Source organism: Artemia franciscana, unplaced genomic scaffold, assembly GCF_032884065.1.
Source record: "Artemia franciscana unplaced genomic scaffold, ASM3288406v1 PGA_scaffold_828, whole genome shotgun sequence".
In the NCBI taxonomy this organism is placed as follows: Eukaryota; Metazoa; Arthropoda; class Branchiopoda; order Anostraca; family Artemiidae; genus Artemia; species Artemia franciscana.
This window is the reverse complement of record NW_027062714.1, coordinates 208,007-231,105: the sequence shown is the minus strand read 5'-3', so window position 1 is coordinate 231,105 and position 23,099 is coordinate 208,007. Positions and strand designations below refer to the sequence as shown.

At 33.9% G+C, this 23,099-nt stretch overlaps 1 protein-coding gene across 6 annotated transcripts in view; it reads left to right on the top strand.

Moving 5' to 3' along the window:
• The first annotated feature begins 1,682 nt into the window (after positions 1-1,682).
• The window catches only part of LOC136042223 (uncharacterized), a 33,422-nt gene continuing 12,005 nt past the window's right edge, over positions 1,683-23,099 (top strand). The window contains exons 1-3 of one of the 6 annotated variants that reach the window (XM_065727162.1): positions 1,683-1,848; positions 5,969-6,118; positions 17,889-20,402. In XM_065727162.1, the coding sequence (XP_065583234.1) occupies positions 20,116-20,402 (287 nt within the window). In that variant the 5' untranslated portion in view covers positions 1,683-1,848; positions 5,969-6,118; positions 17,889-20,115. Of the gene's footprint in view, positions 1,849-5,968; positions 8,234-17,190; positions 17,345-17,888; positions 20,403-23,099 lie in introns of those variants that run through there. The other 5 variants (XM_065727159.1, XR_010621203.1, XM_065727160.1 and 2 more) reach the window with 5 other exon arrangements.

Here is a 23,099-nt window from a genome sequence, read left to right as displayed (position 1 = left end):
TTGTATCAAATGCATTTCGGTAAAACCTGAGGCGTGAGAGGGGGAATGTTATCCATCCTCTGATCATCCTGAATCTTAAAAAGGGATTAGAAGTTCTGACTACCAGTCCAATGAGCCCTTTCGAAGTAAATATGATCATCCTTTCCTTTTCTACCTTATATGCCCCCATAGTATATCTTACAACCCTTGCCCTGAGGGCTCTGGGGTGGGTTTTCATCCTCAAAGACATAATATCCGGACCTTTCAATTACGTTAAACAAAATGGCGGAATCAAAAATTTGATTGGATATGTTTGGAGAAATAATGGGCTTAGGAGGGGGGTTAATTGCCCTCCAATCACTTTCGGCTCTTTTAAATTGGCACTGGCTCTTTTAATTTCCAATCGAATGAGCTGTTATCGAAGTTTCTGCGACAACATATGGCCATTTCAAAATTTCCATTAGATGTATTTTGGGAAAATACAATGTTGGAGGGGGGGGGGAGTTTATCCACGCTCTAAACACTTTGAGTCTTAAAAAATACAATGGAACCTCTGACTACAAATCCAATGAGTCCCATCCGAAATTTATACGATCATCCTTTCTATAGGGGCCTTTTCTCTATAGTTATTACGCAAGGCTATAACTTAGAGCCCTCTGGGAGGTTGTCATCCTCAAAGAGATAATTTTCGGACCTTTCAATTACGCTGAAAATAAATGCCTATCTCGAAATTGGGATTGGATGTATTTGGAGAAATCGTGGGTGTGGGAAGGTTACCCTCCAATCATTTAGGTACCCTACAATCCTTTTTGACCATAAAAGGGGCACTAGTCCTTTCACATGAGCTCTTTTCAAAGTTTACAAGACAACAAATGACCATTTTAAAATTTTGTCAGATCCATTTCGGAAAAAATGAGGTGTCAAGGGGGGATCCCCCCTCCGATCCCCCTGAGTCTTAAAAATGACACTAGAACTTCTGATTACCCATCCAATCAGCTCCCTCTGAAGTTTATATGATCATCTCTTCTATATATGTACACTATATGCTCCCAGAACATAACTTACATCGTCAAATACATAATTTTATAACCTTTTAACTACTTTGTGCAAAATGAGTATCTCAAAATTTTGATTCGACTTGTTTGGGGAAATGGTGTTTGTGGGAGGAGGAGTTAGTTGCCTTCCGATCAATTTTGCCTATTAAAAAGGGCACGAGCCTGTAAAGTGTCTACTTCTCTGTACTCTCTTCTTTGGAGTCTTATGGTAGCGTTGGACTGCAATGTGGAGTTCGATCGGTGGAGGATGTCTAGCGTCTCTAAGCTTCATAAAGTATATGTGTAGAATATAAAATGTTTATTTATACATATAATACAGTAAATAAGTACATACAAGGAGAACAGAAACAGAATTAGAGCTGATAATTTTAATTTAATTGATAATTTGAATTGGTAGCTTATAATCAGTACGACAAGTAAATATACATCAGGGCATGTGACAGGAACTGCTTTATTTCAATCTGTCAACTTATTAAAGCAAATACTCAGAATTAATAATAGTCATCTAGGAAATGGACTGGACAGAACTTGAGAATTCAATTATGCATCTAACCCGGAAAAGCCCACTTTCACCTAAGTTTACAGATCTCCGCCGGGTTTTCAATTTTTTTTTCACACACAAACAAAATTTCTATGGTCAAACAAAGTTACACTTAATTATTACATCTACATTTAGATAAGATTTAACAAAGATACATTTCATTTGGTTGTAGTTTAGATAAAACCTCAGTACAGAATTGCACTTACAATTTGTTTCAGTCGAATTGTGGCAGTTGAAAGATAAAGTTAACCTACTCGAGTTGTGATCACAAAAGTAAGTAAATTCTGTTTTTGCGGGAAATAGGTTTTTGAATTTTGCTGGGAAAGCTTCTGGAATCAAACATAATTGCATAACAAGCTTATAGATTGCTAGTTCTGGGCAGTATACAAGCCTATAATAAGCAAATTATCGCATTAATAGATTCAAGAAGTTTCTATTACGCTAATCAGATTTACTGTCCTACTTCTGGTTTACTTGCGTCTCAGATCCCCCTCCCTCTTTGCAACAATTTAGTCTCTTACCACAGTTTAAGGACCTTTTTGTCGTTTTTCGATTATTTTAAGTAATATCCTTTATTATTCAGAACACACTCAAGAAGTGAAGTCACTTGGTTTATTTTTATATTTATCTTGAAATATGTTAGATAGACCGTAAAGTAATAATTTCTGTTCCGTTTTAAGTTCCAATTTTCCTCTACTTCCCTCAGAAAAAACTTTTTTTTAATTTATAATGTTAAGAAGACTAAGTCGTTAAGACTTGGAAAAAGTGATGACGAAGAGGTAATGTTGGGTAACGAGAAGATCGATCGAGTGGAAAACTTTACTTATCTAAGTAGTGTTATTAGTAAAGACAATGGGTGCAGTCAAGATATTAAAAATAAAATAGCCTAGGGTGTTTTTTCGGCTTTGAAAAAAAAAGTTTGGAAGAGTAAGAAGATAAATCTTTATTAATTCAAAGATAAATCTATTTTAAAAAGCAGAATTGTGGTAAAGGTCAAACTTTAGCGTAAAGAGCGAGGGATTGCGGAGGGGACAACCCATTTCATATAAGGAGTAATTTCTGTTCGTTTTAAGTTTTAATGTCGCTCCTTACTTTCAGTTAGAAAAACTTGTTTTTTTATGTAATTATCATGCTAAAGTGATGATAGCAGTCAAAATTTGTTCTGAACCGGAGAATGTTCCGAAAAACAGAGGAGGATTTGATAGTTATTTTTCACATAAATTGCCTACGGATTGTTTTGGGTTCCACGAGATAACAATAACGGCAAGGAACAGAAATATTCTCGGAAATTTAGAGGGAATGAATATTAATGTAATCCCCTTTCCCCCCTTCAAAACTAATTCTATATTTATCTCAAGGTTAAATGACAGTTAGAATGCTCCCACCTTTCATCTACAAAAAATTGAAAATTTCTATTTTTCTCCAAAGATCGCGGATGTGTGTTTTTTCTTTATGACTTAAAGATTCATTCTGTGTTTTTTTACATTTTCACGAGTCAGAAAAATTACGGGTAAAGAAGGTTCGAGCACTCTAACCCCGCTTTAGATAAAGCGTTGTATATTCATTCTACATCCATATATCATGAATGTACTCATTAATTTGTTATCCCTAGAAGCATCTGATTGATATTTCGAAGAGGCCTATTTTATACTTTTTCTGTAGATGCTCAGTTTTCTAAGGGGAAAATTTTCTGAGGAGGACACCTTGCACTGATTACTTTGCCCTAAGCAATTTTGAGAAAACCTACCTTAAACAAAAAATCCAAGTAAAATTTTGTTTTCGGTGCAATCTTAAGACATGTTAAGTCCCAACTAAGAAATGTGAGATATTTCTAAGTTTGTACAAAATGGGTAGAAATTGGACACTGGCATTGAGAAATCATGAACACCATGTGACATTTTCGTTTAATTATGTATATTTTCTACTAATGAAAATGTTCGTAAAAAAATAAAAGTTCTAGTTGCCTTTTTAAGTAATCAAAAAATTGGAGAGCAGCTAGGCTTCCTCCCTCGCTCCTTTTTTCTCAAAATCTTCTGATTAAAACTATGAGAAAGCCATTTAGCCAAAAAAAAAATAATATGCAAATTTCGTTAATTGTTTATGGGCGGAGAGCCAAGATAAAAAAAAATGCATTAATTAGAAAACATCCAGAAATGTAAGGAAAATGTAAGGAAATGTACCAGAAAAAAAAAATTTTTAAATGAAAGTAAGGAGCGACATTAAAACTTAAAACGAACAGAAATTACTCCATATATGAAAAGGGCTTTTCCTCCTCAACTTTAGCTCTTTACGCTAAAGTTTTTTACTGTTTTAAGAAGTAGACTTAAGAGGAAGAGTCAAACGTTAGCGTAAAGAGCGAGGCGTTGAGGAGGAAAAGCCCCTTTCATGTACAGAGTACTTTCTGTTCGTTTTAAGTTTTAATGTCGCTCCTTATTTTCATTTAAAAAAACTTGTTTTTTTATTTAATTTATCTCTTAAAAACACCAATCCCTTAGAAAGATATTAAGCATTGCTTAAGAATGAAAAATATCATTAGATCAAAACCAAGGAGATTCACCTTAAGCTCAAACCACTCAACCGCATATTTTTTTCAAATATTTAACAATGTAGCTTAGCTAAAAATATATTTTGAAAACGATTTTTTGGATGAAAATTGTGTATTTCTTAAGGTAGGCCTACTTTTGTTGGATATAAAAATGAAGCTGATTTTTAAAGTTTTGATTTGACGCAATTGTGGGTTTCTCTTATAATTAGGAACTTGATTTTGTAACATTTTCCGAAATCCTCCTTTTTTTATAAACTTTACCGTTTTATAATTCAAAAGTTACATAAGAATATCTGAACATTTGCAAATAAATTAACATTAAAGTTTAAAATAAGTGTATAAAATGTCTTGTAATCAAACAGTTCGTGGTAGTAAGGAGCGACCCCGGCTCAATAGTAACCGAAACTCTAAAAAACAGAATTTTGATACCAATAGTTACATCAAAATTCACATTTTAATGCTGATTTTAAATATATGTTTCATCAAGTTTAGTCTTACCCATTAAAAGTTACGAGCCTGAGAAAATTTGCGTTATTTTAGAAAATTAGAGGGAAACATCCCCTAAAAGTCATAGATTCAGCGTATCAGAAAACGTTATTATAAAGTTTCAAGCTCCTATCTACAAAAATGTTGAGTTTTATAGTTTTTGCCAGAAGAAAGATCACGGAAGCGTGTTTATTTGTTGTGTTTTTTTTTCCAGTGGTGATCGTATTCACCCAGTGGTCCTAGAATGTCGCAAGAGGGCTCAGTCTAACAGAAATTAAAAGTTCTAGTGCCTTTTTCAAGTGAACAAAAAATTGGAGGGGACCTAGGCCCCCTCCCGTGGACATTTTTCTCCAAACTCACCGGATCAAAATTTTGAGATAGCTATTCTGTTCAACTTAGTCGAAAACCTAATAACTATGTCTTTTGGTACGACTTAATCCCCCCACAGCCCCCGGGGAAGGGGCTGCAAGTTATGAACTTTGACCATTATTGACATATCGTAATGGTTGTTATGAAGTATACTGACGTTTTTAGGGGGACTTTCACGTTTGGGTGGGTCGGGGGTTACGTGGGAGGATCTCATGGAGGAATTTATCATCAGGGAAGAGAATCTCCATGAAGGGGTACAGGATTTTCTAGCATTATTTAAAAAAAAAACAATGAGGAAATAAAAAAAAATTCACCTGGAAGTAATGAGTAGCATTAAAACTTAAAACGAACATAAAATATTACGTAGATAAGGGGGTTCGTCTCTTCAACAATACCTTGCTATTTACGATAAAGTATTTTTAGTAATTTCAACTATTTATTATACTGCCTTTGTGATTCAGGGTCATTCTCAAAAGATTTGGGATAAAATTCAAACTTTAGTTTAAAGAGCGAGGTATTGACGAGGGGGCAGAACCCTCATATACGTAATAAAAATACGCAAATATAGAAGTTCGTTGCTTAAGTTAATTCGTAAGTTAAGTATGTTTATTACTTATAACGTCCGTACAAACAATAAAATAATCTAGTTGAATTTTTAAGTAACAAAATCGGAGGGCAACTAGGCCTCCCCCCCCCCCACCCGCTTTTTTCAAAATCATCCGATCAAAACTATGAGAAAGCCATTTAGCAAAAACTAAATAAATTAATATGAATATTTCGTTTTAATTATTCGTGTGCGGTTAGCCAAAATCTAAACATGCATTAACTCAAAACCTTCCAGAAATTGAATTAAAAACAAACAAACAAGTTTTTAACTGCAAATAATGAGCGACATTTAAACTGAAAACGAACAGAAATTATTCCTTATATGAAAAAGGTTGTCCCCTCCGCAACGCCTCGCTCTTTACGCTAAATTTTTTCATTGTTTTAAAGAGTAGTTGCTGCGCAACTGAGGAAACAATGGCCGAATCTCCTTCACCTTTTATTGGACTCTTAAACAAACTGACGATAACAGACAGTTCCATAGTTACTATACGATGCAATGATGGAGATGTTAAAGTTAAGAAAAGCCTTTTAACAACAGTAAGCAATGTTTTCAAGTGTATGTTTGAAAATGATTTTATTGAGAAGAGAACCAACGTAGTTGTGGCAAACGATATCCATTTTGAAACGATGCAATTTATCATACAATATTATGAAAATGGAACTGTTCATGGTTACAAAAAAGCTAACAAGGAAGGATTTGACTATAATGTTGAGAAATATGATTTGTTTGGGATCAAGGATGATATTGCAGAAAAACTACTTGGTGAATACAGACAAGGTGAAAATTTAAAACTCCTTGAAGCTTATTTTTTAATTTCCAACAGTCCAAAGTCTAAGTTTGGAGCATTAAGAGAACTTGCGTTAATTGCTGTACAAGGAAAAGTAGTTCCAAATTTTGTCAATGCATTTACTGTTGAGGATTTTACAAAATTCTCGGAAATGTGTTGTGATATGCTACGTCAATCAAAGATGGATAATTGGAAAAGCTTTTTGAATATATTCTACAGTTGGACGTCGGAGAATCCTGAAGAAAGATCCATAGCGTCGTTAAAAATCCTATCACTGATAAACTTAGGAAACTTTCCAGTATCCGAAGTTCTCATATTGTTTGAGAATTTGAAGCTTGGAGAGGAATTTAAAACAATGAAGTTAGTCCTAGAGAAATCTTTGGGTTCTTTGTTGAAGGTTGAAAAATATGACCAGTATTTAAAATCGTCTTCGATAGAAACTTATTGTAAAGAATGCAAGCATTGCAATGAGCCCCCTTATCATTTTTCATCGAAGTGCAAGGGAATACATCGGTGTAATACTTGTTCGGATAATTACTATGTTTGTTGTTACGAAATAACACGTGGTTGGAGCCATCACCATCACCATGGTGATGGTTGTTGTTGGAAAGATTTTTGCCTAAATAGTGAAACAAATATTTATGGGTGCTCAATTTCAAAATAATACATTTCTATGTGGCTTATATTTTTTTTTTGCTACTTACCATACTTTTACTTTTGTTTGGATAATTTTATGTATTTCTATGATTATTTTTCTGATTCAACCACCTTACATATTTCACTGAAACGCAAGGGTATCGAGAATATACTGGATATCCCAAGGCAAATTCTCCAAAGAATTAAAAAACAATCAATCTTAAATTAATTTAAAAGTAACATATAGTTTTACAAAATGTTCTTCAATGAAAAGGAATCAGCTAGTAAGGACTCCCCCCTTTATTGAAAAATACGTAGATAAATCTTAGTCACAAATTAGTTGGAATGCACAAGAAAAGAATTGAAATGAACCCAAATTGTAGATGTCGATTCTTGGTGGATAAAACTCAAGCTTCAGGAATACATGTTTATTAGTTTAGCTCCAAAATGAGATTTGAATAAAGACCCAACATTGTACGCTTTATTTGGTCTCATTAAGTATTCCTATATGTGACCCTAGACGACATAAGCAGCGCTGGTGAATTTATCAGGATTCCTCCACCCTGATTTAATTCTCATCATTCAAAAAATTATTTTTTATGAAAGCCTGTGTTTTGTTGAAAAACTAAAGAAAAATTCTGGCATCTCTTCAAAAAAGGAATAAATTTCAAACTTTACTACGATCGTATAATTTACCAGCCAGTCAAATATTTATGCGAATAGTAATGGTATTATGGATTTTGATGGCTAAACAGAAATCAAAGAACATGGCTATAAGAAGCTTAAGTATGGTAAGTTAAAATGTTAAATATTTTCATAATTTGCTGGAGAAAAAAAGCAAATTTAAAATGTTAAATATGTTCGTAATTTGCTAAAACATACAAATTTAAAATGTTAAATATGTTCATAATTTGCTAAAAAAAAAAATGCAAGCATTGAGAATGTAAATTCCGATTCAAATGAAAAGTGTAATATTTTTCTAAAATGAAATCTGTTCAATAGTTTTTCTCGTAGGATTTGTCTCTTAAAGGGTTTCTAAACAATCATTTGAAGGCGGTGTTGAAATATTATTTGATATTAAAATTCAATGTATAGTATTTGAAACTTGATAAAGCACAAGTATAGTCACTTGAAAAGCGGTTTGACTTTCCTCATTTTATTTTGTGTCTTTTGCCTATGTTTTAATTATGTATTTGAGATATCTGAATAAAATGACTATTTAAATAGTTACATGTGTTATAAAATCTTTATCTGAGACAACTATAGGCTTACTTGTTGGTAAAAGTGGCCGGATAGAAGATATTCAAAATTGTATATTTCAATACACCAACTTAAATTAGTGCAACTGCTAATAAAAATTCATTGCAGCACCAACCTTGCCTTACGTCAGCACATCTTTAATTGTTCTTTTTCTAGATCACACTGTTAGAGCTTGAGGCTCAAAAGGACACCTTACATTTAGCTTTTGCCTTCTTTTGACTGTTTTTGTCCCATTTGGGAGCGTGTTCTTCTGTCATTGCCGACAAAGACTATGGTTTATCCATCTTAAAGCCCATTCACAAAAATAATAGATGTTGGAATATGACACTTTTTTGCACAGCTTATTGTATAATTCTCCGCGCCATAATTTTTTTTTTTACTTGACCTCTTTATAAATTAAATAAAAAAACAGGTTTTTTCAACTGAAAGTAAGGAAGGGCATTAAAACTTAAAACGAACAGAAATTATTCCTTATATGGAACGGGTTGTTCCATCGTTAACACCCCGCTCTTTACGCTAAAGTTTGAGTCTGTCACAACTCTACTTTTAAAACAATAAAAATAAACTTTAGCGTAAAGAGCGATGTGTTGCGGAGGGGACAACCCCTATCATATACGGAATAATTTCTGTTCGTTTTAAGTTTTAATGTCGCTCCTTACTTGCAGTTAAAAAACTTTTTTTTTAATTAAATAACGGCGGTAAGTCCTGCTCCCAGTCCATGGAAAATTCCTTCCCTTCAAGGCAAATCTCTCGAAATTAGCATATTAATTTTTTTGTGGCTAAATGACTCTCATAGTTTTGATTGGATGATTTTGAGAAAAAAAGGAGGGGGGGGGGTAAGAGGCCTATTTGCCCTCCTCGGTTACTTAAAAAGACAACTAGAACTTTTATTTTTTTTACGAACGTTTTTATTAGTAATAAATATACGTAACCTACGAATTAGCTTACGTAACGAGCTTCTACATTCGTGTATTTTTATTACGTGTTCTCGCTCTTTACGCTAAAGTTTTTTATTGTTCTAAAAAAAAAGTTATGACAAAGAGGTGAAACTTAAGCGTAAAGAGCGAGGTGTTGAGGAGGGGACAACCCTTTCATATACGAAATAATTTCTGTTTGTTTTAAATTTTAATGTCGCTCTTTTACTTTAGTTGAAAAAACTTATTTTTTTAATTTAATTCTCTGAACGTTTTTGAACAAATGAATGTTTTTATTTTGGCTCTCCGCACAAGAAAGATTAATTCAACTTTAATGAGTGATTAATTCAACTTTAATAAATTTAATTAATTCAAAACAAATAATTAATTCAAAACTCTAGCGTAAAGAGCGGGGCGTTGAGGAGGGAGCAGCTGATTTCATATACGAAGCAATTTCTGTTCGTTTTAAGTTTTAATGTCGCTCCTTACTTTCAGTTAAAAAAAACTTTGTTTTTTATTTAATTTTGAACGTTTTTGAACTAATGCATGTTTTGATTTTGGCTCTCCGCGGATGAATAATTAAAACGAAATTTACATATTGATTTTTTTTGCTAATTGGCTTTCTCGTACTTTTCATCAAATGATTTTCAGAAAAAGGGACAGGGGGGGAGGCCTAGCTGCCCTCCAGTTTTTGGTTACTTAAAAAGGCAACTAAAACTTTTAATTGTTTACAAGTGTTTTTATTGGTAAAAGATATACGTAACTTACGAATTAACATAAGTAACAAACTTCTGAATTCGTATGTTTTCATTATGCATAGGAGGGAGTTCACCCCCTCGTCAGTACATCGCTCTTTGCACTAAAGCTTAATTTTTGTCCCAATTCCTTAAGAATGACCCCTGAATCACAAAAGCCATGGAATAAATAGTTGAAATTACTAAAAATACTTTAGTGTAAAGAGTGAGGTATTAGGAGGAGGTGAACCCCTCATATGCGTAATAATTTCTGTTCGTTTTAAGTTTTAATGCTGCTCCTAACTTTCAGTTGAAAAACTTTCAAATTTTTTTTCATTTTTTTTTAAATAGTGCTAGAAAATCCTGCGCTCCCTTCATGGAAAATGTTCTTCCTCCCCCATGACAAATTCCTCCATGGAACGCTCCCCCAGCATATCATCTTTTTCTCAGCCCCTCCCCTCAGCCAAAAAATCCCCCTGAAAACGTTTGTACACTTCCCAATAACCATTACTGTATGTAAGCACTGGTCAAATATTGTAACCTGTAGCCCCTCCCACGGGGACTGTAGGGGAGTAAGTCGTCCCCAAAGACATAGTTATATGGTTTTTCGACTAAGCTGAATAAGATTGCTATTTCAAAATTTTGATCTTGTGACTTTGGGAAAGAATGAGCGTGGGAGGGAGCCTATGTAACCTCCAATTTTTTAATCTCTTAAAAAGGACACTAGCACTTTTAATTTCCGCTAGAATGAGCCCTCTTACGACATTCTAGGACCACTGGGTCGATACGATCACCCCTGGAAAACAAAAAACAAACAAATGAACACGCATCTGTGATCTGTCTTGTGGTAAAAAAAAAATGCAAAATTCCACATTTTTGTAGATTGGAGCTTGAAACTTGTCCAGTAGGGTTTTCTGATACGTTGAATCGTGATTTTCGTTAAGATTCTATGACTTGTAGGGGATATTTCCCCCTATTTTCTAAAATGAGGCAAATATTCTCAGGCTCGTAACGTTTGACGGGTGAGATTCCCATCGAGCCTATATTTAAAATCATCATATAAATCCAATCCTTTTGATGTATCTATTAGTATCAAAATCCCGTTTTTTAGAGTTTAGGTTACTATTGAGCCGGGTCGCTCCTTACTACAGTTCGTTACCACGAACTATTTGATATGAACTATGACTCCATGTAATTTATAATTTATCAACCCATGTCGCCTTTATAATTTTCTATAAACTGATCCAGTGTATTAAATTCGATAAACAACTTTAGGCATTTTAGCTCGATATCATGACGTCGCATAGAACAGTGTTTTGTTAAATATTGTCTTTTACTTTAGTACTATTAAGACTAATTTACAAATAATACATGCACTGAAAAAAATTGCAATTTATTATAATTTTTATTTAACGTGCTTCTTATAAAATAAAAGTAGATTTTAAATTTGGTATTGCACATCTAGAGGATCTTACTATAGATTAAATAAAAAAAACAACCGTTTTTTTTAACTGAAATTAAGGAGCGATACTAAAACTTAAATCGAACAGAAATTACTCCATATATCAAAGGGGCCGTTCCCTCCTCAACGACCCACTCTTTACGCTAAAGTTTGACTCTTTCTCTCAACTCTACTTTTTAAAAGAGTAAAAAACTTACTGTACGATCACCACTGAAAAAAAACAAAACAAATAAACACGCATCCGTGATATGTCTTGTGGCAAAAAATGCGAAATTCCACATTTTTGTAGGTAGGAGCTTTAAACTTCTACTGTATAGTTCTCTGATACGCTGAATGTGATGGTGTGATTTTCGTTAAGATTCTATGACTTTTAAGGGGTGTTTTCCCTATTTTCTAAAATAAAGCAAATTCTCTCAGGCTCATAACTTTTGATTTGTAAGTCTAAACTGAATGAAACTTATATAATTAAAAAGCGATTCTTTTGATGTAACTATTGTTAAAAAAATTGTTGGGTTTTCTAGCAAGATCCATCCAATGGTACCCCACAATTTCGGTTTCCCAACATATTCGATGGCTCAGCCTCGTTATCAGTTTCTTTTGAAAATATTTTTTCGTGATAAATTTACTGCTAAGATAAACCTATGTCTTGTTCCCTAATTAGTTTAAAAGATTTTTTTAAGCATTTAAATTTCGGTTGCAATGGGCTGGTCGATCACTCTTTAGTAGGTAGCAGGTGTTGCTCTGCAACTGATATGCACTGATTCAACTAAGCATTTACATCTAGCCGTGGACAATTCCTTTTCAATATATTTAGAGCATATTTGAGTTCAATGAAGTTTAGCTGTTCGAATTCAGCTATCGAAATGTTTCTTAACGATCTTACTGAACTTTTCCTATCCATGCTTGATGACTTTCTATTTCCTTGGCTTCTATTGTTTAAGCTTTGTTTTTTGACTTCTTGCAGAGTTTTCTTCAACTGCTTACCTAGCCTGCTCCTTGCCTGTTGCACTTCTTACAGATTCATTGCATCCAACGTCCCTACCTTCCTAAGACCTGGTCCAAGGAACAGGTCTATGAACACTCCCTTGCAAAATTTTTAATGCAAATGATATATCTTCAATCCAAGTTTAGCGAGATTTAATTAGTTCTTTGTGCTTAAAATCTCATCTATGATTTTTTTTTTCGAATTTTACTTTGACATTTAGTGCCTACTTTACTAGGTCAAATAAACTTAAATTTGGAGATGAAAAACGCGAAGATAAGAAAAGAGAAAAAAGAGAAATGTTAAGAATAAGTAATAAAAAATAAGGTACAATTTTTCAACTTTGGACTTAAAATAGATAGATTTACCAGCAAATAATTATAACAAATGTCTGATGGAGCTTCAAAAACCTCCCTTTCATCGTCCAAGGACTTTCGGCTCCAATTGGGTAATTGAAAAACTAAAAAGTAATTGGCTTTACAGTTTTTTGGATTTTTCTGGCTCTTGGTATCTACCAAGTGACATATAGCGATCGCAAATTCTGTCTATCGGTCTGTCTTTCTGTCCCGGTTTTGCTACTTTAGGCACTTCCAGGTAAGTGTTCATCATCAGCAGTAAAACTAAAAGAAATCTCTTTGATCTTTTCGGTTCCGGTTCATTAGAATTATCTGACATATTACGTGGACTGTTGCACTTGACATATTTGCCTCCACTGTTGCATTGAAAAAAAATAAGAGCAATAAACTATATGTAATTAGTTTATTAGGTATAAATTGTGTTTATTTTTAGTCATGTCTTTTAGTTTTACTGCTGATGATGAACACTGTATATGTGTTCTAAATATCCAGTTAAATAATTTTATATCTATTCACTGTCAATAAAAAGGTTTCATCCCTATTTTGAACTGCTTTACTTTCGTTATGAATAATATTCCTCACGAACCGCTTTGTTAGGTGTAATCGCTTTGAGACGGTTACGAAAAAGTGGAGTGTGCGCCTCTTTCATTATAGCTTAGACACAACACATAAAAATGGGTGCTAAATGTTGAACAGTTATGGTCCCAAAGTTTGAGGTGCAAAAAAAAGAAGCTTGCTTTGACTGTTAATGTGGTTTCTGTAAATTTTCCCAGATTCATGCATATTGCAACTATCAAATTGCTTGAGATTTATCAATCACCCCTTTACCCTACTTTGAAACTTAGTGCTGTTCCTGCTTATCGATTTTTGGTATCATTATTTTCGGGTTCCTTCTCAAAGCTCTATGCCACGAAATCAAGATAATAGCGAGGAACAAGTCTTGAGTAAAACTGAGAGTTGTGCCTTGAGAACAGAAAAATCAAAATTCTAGTTTGTGCAGACTACCAGGATGTAAAATGTCAATATTGATGTGCACACCATGCCAATGTATTTTCTGCTTGACCGAAAACAACAATTGCTTTTTAAAATCGCACGAAGAGTTAAGCAATATTTGAATTTTTTTCAAAGACGAATTTTTTTTAATACTTTTAGCTGGACAGTATCCAAAGGTCCTAACTTACCGACTTTCTCAGGGGGTAATAAAAGGACCAGAAAAGCTTATTACCCTCTATCGTATTTTATAAACTGATTATGAAGGAAACAGCTAAATTGGGGATGTATTTCTATTTTCGGGGGGCTACAATTAGTACCTTGGAAATTAGTACCTACAATTAGTACAATTGGAAAGTTAGTTTCCAATTGATCAATTTTCTTGGCATCGACTGGCTTATTGCTTTTTTAATCCTTATTTAGTTTAAATCAGTTTGGGACTTCAACTTCAATTTTAAAATAATTTCATAATTTTAAAATAATTTCATAATAATTTCATAGCCTTCAGGAACTCATTCATTTTGCATACATTTTTTAATTCAGGATACTCAAATTATTTGCATAGTCTTTCCCCATGTTTATTATAGCGATTTTTTAATTGGTGAATGATAAAGAATGTAATCTGCTATTTTTTTCTTTATAGGAGATTTTAAATTTAATTTTTTTTATATTTAGTATTAGTTTAAGCTTAACTTCTACAAAAGGGATTTGAAAGAGTCAGATCGAAAATCTGGCTCTGTGACAGCTGAATTTATGTAACCTCTGATTTCTGAAACAACCCAAAAAAGAAGCAAGTGGGTTAGACAACGAGAATTAATGAACGACAACAACAACAATAGTCAAAAAATTAAGTCAATAGGAATGAAGAAGAAAGACAAATTGAAATTCAAATTAACCAAATATTTTCAAAATTTCTATTTCCCTAGGAGGGATAACTCTGTACCACGGCTTGTTGATTGAATCACAAGGGACTCTCCCCTTGGGGTCCATGACGCCCTTACACTCGTGTAGTGGTGCATTTTTGGGCGTTGGCTTGCTTTGACTGTTAATGTCAAAACAAACTTTTGACTGTTAATGTAATTAAATGTACTGTTAATGTACTTGCTGCAAATTTTCCCAGATTCCTGCATATTGCAACTATCAAATTGCTTGAGAGTATTTATCAACCATCCCTTTATCCAGCTTTCAAACTTAGTGCTGTTCCCGCTTTTGACTTATTTAGCTTGCTTAATTTACTATTGACTGAGGGCTCCGCCTCTGCGTATAGCCTTTTGGTTTTATATTACTTGACGATTTGATTCTTTTTTGGGACTTGATTTTGTTACTTTACTCTTTTATTTTTAACCCATTGAGTTTTAATTTATTTGTGATGAGTGACAGTACAATTAGTAGCTTTGTCACCCCTGACCCAAATAACCCCAGTGTAAGGATTTTAATTTTAGGTGTTGAAGGTTTAAATGGGACTAGTCGATGTTGAAGTTAGGTGCTACAACGGCTATTACAAAAAAAAAAAACTTGAATACCTCCAAAACCATGAGTGCTGGAGCCCTTTACCAATTTCCCTTAATATCTTAGTTGTGAAATTGGGTCATCAAAGAGACACTAAAATAAACCAAAGTATTGCGTATAGGAATCTTGGCAAATTCCTCCAGTACAAAATTTCTCTTGGAAGTTCATCCCCCTTCGGGAATTTTTCTCCCCACGGGAGATTATTCCCGTTGAAGATCCTCCTTGAAGAAATTCTCCACTCTCCCCGAAAAATGTCTGTATGCACTCCAATAAAAACAAATATTTTACGTAAGCAGTGGGCGAATTTCACGACTTACAAACCTTTCCCAAGGGGCTCTAGGGGGTCACGTTAGTCTCAAAGACATAGTTATTGGTCTTTTCAACTATGTTAAACTAAATGGCTATCTTAGAATTGGATCAGATTTTTAGCAAAGAAAGATGTGAGGTGGGCCAGTTGCCCTCCAATCTTACCAAATCCAATATGCCTCCGGAGATGCCCCCACAACCCAAGGTAAGCATTCAAACAGGAGATGCTGAACTAGTCTCGACTGTTGCTGCTTATTGGTGACATAGAGGGCTTATGTGTTTTTTCATTGCTTAGGTGTTAGTCCTCAGAAACGCCAAGCTATCCTTGCGGTCTATATATATGAGCTTCAATGGTCTACACTGTCTACAGTGAAGTAATTTACAATTTTTACGTCTCAGTGCATCCCTAACAGTGATAGATACTTAGTTTTGGCCCATTCCGGAAGGTGGCCAGCGACCCCCTCCCCCCTCAAGAAAATATCCCCAAGGGAAATACCCCCTGGAAAATACTCCCCGTCAAAAATACGCCCCCCATGGTAAATACCCACTAGGAAAGTCCCCCACCCCACCCAGGAAAAACACCCCCCAGAAATTATTCCTACGGAAAATACACCCGTACAAAATACCATTGCCTTTAGTATATAGAATCAACATGATCTTGCCTAATATAGGTTCTAAAAATATTTCAAAAAAGAAATTTTTTTCAGAGGACAAAAACTTGACCCAAAAATAACTCTAAAAAAGGAATTTTGATAACAATTAATCAGCCAAAAGATTTCGCTTTTTATGCTAAGTCATTCCATAAAATCGAAAACCATGATGTTACCCATCAAAAGCTGCACGCCTGAGAAAATGTTCCTGGTTTAAAAATAAAAGGCGGGAAACAACAACAACAAAAAATCAACCGATTTAAGTCAAAATCAGACCGTTAGAATCATCACATCACAAAACCCAACTAATGAGGTTTCAAGATTTCTATCTGCAAAAATATAGAATTTTGTATGTTTTGCCAGAAGGAAGATAACAGATGCCCTTTTTTTGACAGGGAATGATTATATCAATCTGATGGCTCTAAAACGCCGGGAGAGGGCACAATAAAACGGAAATTAAACATTTTAATTTGCTTCTTAAATGACCAAAAGTTTGGAGTGCAACTAGTCCCACTCCTTTTCCCCCAAAGATAACTGATTAAAATTTTTAGAGGCATTTGGTTTAGAATGGTTCAAAGGTCCAATAATTATACCTCTGAGATTACTTGAAAATCCCCGCTCACAGCCCCGTGGGGAAGGGCTATTAGCTATGCAATTTTTCCATTGAGAAAAGTATGGACATTTTCAATGGGTAATTTTCAGTAAGGGGGGGGGGGAGGTTTCCACGAGAAGAACTCAAAATTGAATTAAAAGCTGAAGTAAAACTTGAAACCAACAAAAATCACCACAGACAGGAGTTTGGCTACTGCCTCTTCTCTCCTCCCCCAGCCGTAGAAGGGTAATTCTTATTGTGTCATTTGTGTGGTATAGAAAATTATATTTGTCTTGACCAGTCCTTGGAATCAACAATAAAAAGAAACTGAATACTTAATATATAATGATACTTAAGATTTTATTTCACTGTAATTTTAATTTTTCAATGTTGTAAATATAAAAGAAAATGTTGTTCCCGAAAATAAGTGGATTGTTCCCGAATGGAAGTGGGAAGATGTCGTAAGTAAAGATTTAAATGAAATGAAACATTCTTGGGATAATGCAAAAAGGAAGGCTTTGAATAGATTGGAACGGAGGAGGAACGTGTTTAGCTGTTTTGGCCTCAAGCAACTCGGTGCTATAGTGAGTCGTTAGTTGTAGTAGGCCTATAGTTCTTCTCAGTAAAGCACAAATGACGCAATTGGCTTTTGAGTTTTAAGATTAGGGGGAGGCAGCAGCCAAACTCCTGTTAGTAGCGATTATTGTTCTTTTTAAGTTTTAACTCAATATTACATTCAATATTTTACTCGTTTTAAAAATTATTTATTCATTTATATTAGTACCTGTTAACAGCATGTTTGCTGTGATTGTTACTTTTATTTCTATTATTTTTAGGTTTTGTTTATTCTTTAGAAGTAATTTATCGTTGTTTAGAATTTATGTCTGCTGGCATGGATTTCATAAGGTTTACGTTTTAAGTTAAAAACCTAAATAAGGTTTCACTTAAATAAGGTTAAGGTATTAAGCTTAATTAAGTTTAAAAATCTAATAATAAGATTAATATGTATAATTAAGTTTCATAAGGCTCTTTACTTTTCTTTGAAGAACTTCTTTACGGAAAGTTATTATTAATAAGTTTCCCATTTTTAATAACATTCCCATTTGAACATCAAAGTTTTTTTTTCAGCGTCAAAGTTTCGAAGTTCAACATCCTTGCTCAACATTTCCTGAAAGTAGTCACAACTAGATGTTGTAGCAGTAGCAAGCAGTCGCTGTCACAGTTGCAAGTTGTCACAGTTGGAAGTATTCAGTTGGAAGTTAATCAGTGATAGGGTTTTTAACGATGCAATGGATCTTTCTTCAGGATTCTCTGACGCCCAACTGTAAAATACAATACTATTTTGATTGACATAGCATATAACAACATATTTCCGAGAATTTTATAAAATCATCAACACTAAATACATTGAAAAAAATTGGAACTGCTTTTCTTTCTGCAGCAACGCGCGCGAGTTCTCTTAGCGCTCCAATTTTGGACTCTGGACTGTTGGAAATTGAAAAATAAGTTTTAAATTTTCACCTTGTTTGTATTCAGCAATTAGTTTTTCTGCTATATCATCCTTGATACCAAACAAATCATATTTCTAAACAATATGGTCAAATCCTTCCTTGTTAAGTTTCTGGTAACCATGAACAGTTCCATATTCATAATATTGCATGATAAATTGCATTTTTTCAAAATGGATATCGTTAGCTACAACTGAGTTTGTTTTCTTCTCAAAAAAGTCATTTTCAAACATGCTCTTGAAACCATTGCTTACTGCTGTTAAAAGGTATATCTTAGCTTCAACATCTCCATCATTGCATCGTATAGTAACTATGGAACTGTCTGTAATCATCAGTCTATTTAAGAAATGCAATAAAAGTTGAAGGAGATTCGTGCATTGTTTTTTCATTTGAGTGATAGAGTTTTGAAACACTTGAACATGAAATACATCTTGGCAGTCTCTTTATTTAGAGTATTTCTATTAAAAATATTAAATTCAAAATATTACAATAGCACAGAAAGGCTTTGCATGTCGCACATAAAAACAAATAAAGCAGCATGTGGAGTATCTCTTGGAATTGTCAAGTAGCTTTTACAACTGACATGTGTCAATCTATGTCAATCAATTTCCTGTGTCAATCAATCAAATTTCAGACGGCTCACACCCAAACCTTCTCAAAATTACAGGAATTTTTGTACACTTGCACTAAATGCATTAAGGCAGGACGGACTCGCAAAGAATCTTCCTATACCTCCCATGTTAAACATTTGGAGTTTGCCTGACGTTCATGAATTAGTGATTTTGGCGGTTTTTATGTCAATAGAAATAAAAAAATCTGGTGAATATTTTGGCATAATCAAATCTTAAAGCCGACAATTATTTTTTTTTATAATTCCAAAATAATTATAAAACCTGTTTCGGGTTTGCATTCTAGATTGCTATGCTTGAGATTGTTGTTGTGGGGTATCAAAAAATAGAGCGAAAAATTTTCTATTCATCAATAAGAAACTTTTTTCTATAATATATACCTCCTGGCTGCAGTCCCTTCAAATACTTTACATATTTTTGCTCCGAAATCAAAATTTCCCCTCAAAAGGTTAGATTGAGCTGTAATCGGAGCATCTAAGAATGCAAAAATTACACCAAGGGGCTAACCACTCGGATTGTTCAGGAGCGATTCAGTCAAGCATTATTTAGTTCTAACCTGTTTAAACAGAGTCTAGAGAAGAAGTAAGGTGCAGACACCAAACTGCCGGTTAATGAATATATAAGAAAATCGTATTGTATAAATAATTAAGGATAAGCTGTGTCTAATCCTAGAGATAAATTGAACACAGCACAAGGGCCGAATAAGAAGCAATGGTTTTATTTTAAAAAGATTGATCTATCGTTTTGGTTTAATTAAAATAAATTCAGGAAAAAATTTATGTATTGTAGTATAAGTACAATTTTACATAATCTTCGTACTGAAATAAGAATTAAAAATATATAAAACAAGCTAATTAATAACTAATAAATGAAACAAAATAACTAATGAACGAAACAAAATTTCCCCAGAATATTTAAATTTGTTATAGCAAGACCCGAGTCTTGCTATAGAACTACCAAAGCAAACTACAAAAGCAGTCAATGACCAGTCTCAAGTGCAAGGCCTTTCCAAGAAACAATCCAACCCCTTGGTAAATAAACCCCAATAAAAATTACCCATACTAAAGCAGTCAAATGACCAGTCTCAAGTCCAAGGCCTTTCCAAGAAACAATTCAACCCCTTAGTAAGTGAACCCCGATAAAAATGGTCAAAACCCTAATAAAGTTCTTATATAGTTCTTGTTATTGACCACAGTAACATGGGAAAAAAAAAGAAATATGCGAGGGCTCCATTTGCCAAATGTGCAGGCCCATCGTGAAAAGTTGAAATTAAATTATCGGGCTAGAGGCAGACCGCGTTTACCAAAATATATGTTAGAAGACTTAACGGATGCTTCGGTTCACGACGAATCAAGTTCCGAAGGAATTGGAACAAATTCCCCTTTTGTGTTGAAAGTTATCACTTCTGGAAGAAATTTGGGGTCAGACCTTCTAAAAGGCTCACGCTGGATTGTGGATCTGCCTTACCTTTTTGAGAATTATGAAAAGCTCGTGATTCGCCACATGTAAGTTTTTTCTTTGTCTTTCATTTTACGTCATTGATTTACTGCTATCAAAATTATTAGGATGGGGAATTATTCTGGGTTGCAATTAATACAACTTGTACCTTATTAATTCTTGATAATTGTCTTTTCTGCTATAGAGAAAGAATGTTCGATAACTTTTAAAGATATTTTCATCCCAAAACAACAGAACGCTCCGACGGTATCTACTTAGGTTGGTTTAATTTCACTATTGTTGGTTTTACCAACAATTTAAAGCTTATATAGAATAATCGGTTATAATTACGGTTTAGACAAGACAAGATTTATTTCTACAAAACGGCTATCACAAGCCCAAAAGGGCCAAATTCACATTTTAGTGTCAATAAAAAAATTTTAAAAAATGGTGAATGCCAATCAGTAATAAATATCAAACCGGTTTAAACTCATAAAATTGCAATCAGTAAGAAAGTCAAACCATAAAAAGTCGTAAATTAAAACCGGGAAAACAAATTTAAACAAAATGACAATTTAGTTTACCTTGCAAGAATTGTAAAGTTTGCAGTTGCAAAATAAGCATTAAAACTAGGAGCGATAAGAGCGATGGGTTAGTAATTTAAAATTTCAAATATGTGAAGGATGAACGTTCTTCTATATCTTTCAGTGGAAACTCTTATTTGGGCAAGAAGGGGGATTTTTGTTGAATTAGAACGTGGGGCAGTGGCGAATGCAGGGGGCACCCTCCCCCTGACATAGTAGTAGATTTGTGGTTGGGACCGCTTGCTCTGGTTCTTTTAGGGACGAATTTTTTTTTTTATTTGGTTTTTAATAGTCGAGTTTTTTAGTAAGTTTTTAGTTATTAAGGCTGTTTCTTTTTGCAAAAAAGTTTGAAACAAGGTTTCAGTTACTTTTTGCAGTCTCTATTAGATTTTTATTAATGACACATGTCCCCAAAAAGTATTTAATTAAATTTAAGTTTATCAAGGGGATCTGTCCGTATTACCACAAATGCCAACTGGGAGGCGAAAATCTTCATTCGTAAGAAGGGGAGATTTAAAATTCTGACTTAATCCGCTGCTAATAGCAACAATAAGAAAGCATTATATTTTTATTTCTTTGTTCTATTTTTCCTGCTACACCATCAAACGAACTATTACTTAATGTTTAATCAACAATTAGTTCCAAAGAATGTATGATACCAAAATATGGTACTAATTTTTTTTTTTGACAATACAAAGTTTAAGTAACTCGCTATAGTCGCCAGAAGTGCAAATGCTAAAAATTATGTAGAAAAGATTAAATATATTATTTTTTTGTAGAGGGTGAACAACCTTTTAATTGTGTTTTATGGCGAGGTGGTTCTTATAAACTTACTTTTTTTGTATCAATATTTCTAATTGACTTTAATTTCAATAGAACTCATCAGATTTTATATTAAATTAAAGTCCATGTCCACTATCTACCCACGACTTAGAAATTGTTGCAGTTCCCTTTAAATTGCTGGTATTTCTTTGTCCACAAGTTTATCGGAGTAACCTTTCATGTACACCCCCCCCCAAAAAAAAATCCTAGATCCGCCCCTGACGTGGCGGGTGGGTAAATATTCACTAGGGAAAAGAGAAGTAGTACAAGGGTTATGCACGATATTGTTGGCAAAATAATAAGGAAATTTGTACTCTCATTTCCTTAAGGGTGACTAGATTTGCTCTCCGAAGAAGGGAAATGTAAGGCCCTTTACCCTGTTTGAAAATAATTCTTAGACACGTTTTTTGAACTGCCTCTATTCTGTCCCACAATTCATTGGACATGCCAGAATGGCAAACAGAGAAACAAAAAAAAAACACAAAAAAATGTATTAATCCAAAAACGTTCAGAAATAAAATGAAAAAAACAAGTTTTTTAACTGAAAGTAAGGAGCGACATTAAAACTTAAAACAAGCAGAAATTACTCTGTATATTAAAAGGTTTTATCCCTTCTCAACGCTCTGCTACTTACGCTAAAGTTTTTTACTGTTTTAAAAAGTAAACTTGAGAAAAAGAGTCAAACTTTAGCGTAAAGAGCAAGGTATTGAGGGAGGTAAAGCCCCTTTGATATACGGAGTAATTACTGTTCGTTAATTTTGCTCCTTACTTTCAGTTAAAAAACTTCTTTTTATCATTTTATTTCCAACATAAAGCAAACTTACCAGTAGAGGTAATTTTGAACAGTTCGTGGTAACGAACTGTAGTAAGGAGCGACCCGGCTCAATAGTAACCAAAGCTCTAAAAACAGAATTTTGATATCAAGAGTTACATCTCAAGAATCGCACTTTTATGCCGATTTTAAATATGTGAGTTTCATCATCAAGTTTAGTCTTACCCATCAAAAGTTACGAGCCTGAGAAAATTTACCTTATTTTCGAAAATGGGGGAACCCCCCTAAAAGTTATTTAATCTTAAAGAAAGTAACACCATCAGATTCAGTGTATCACAGAACCTTATTGTACAAGTTTCAAGCTCCTATCTACAAGAATGTAGAATTTTGTATATTTTGCCAAAACACAAATCCCAGATGCGTGTTTATTTATTTAATTCTTTTTTCCAAGGGTGATTTTACCGACCCAGTGGTCTTAAAATTTTGCGAGAGGGCTCATTCAAATGGAAATGAAAAGTTCTAGCGCCCTTTCTAAGTGACCAAACAAATTGGAGGGCACCTAGGCCCCCTCCCACGCTCATTTTTTC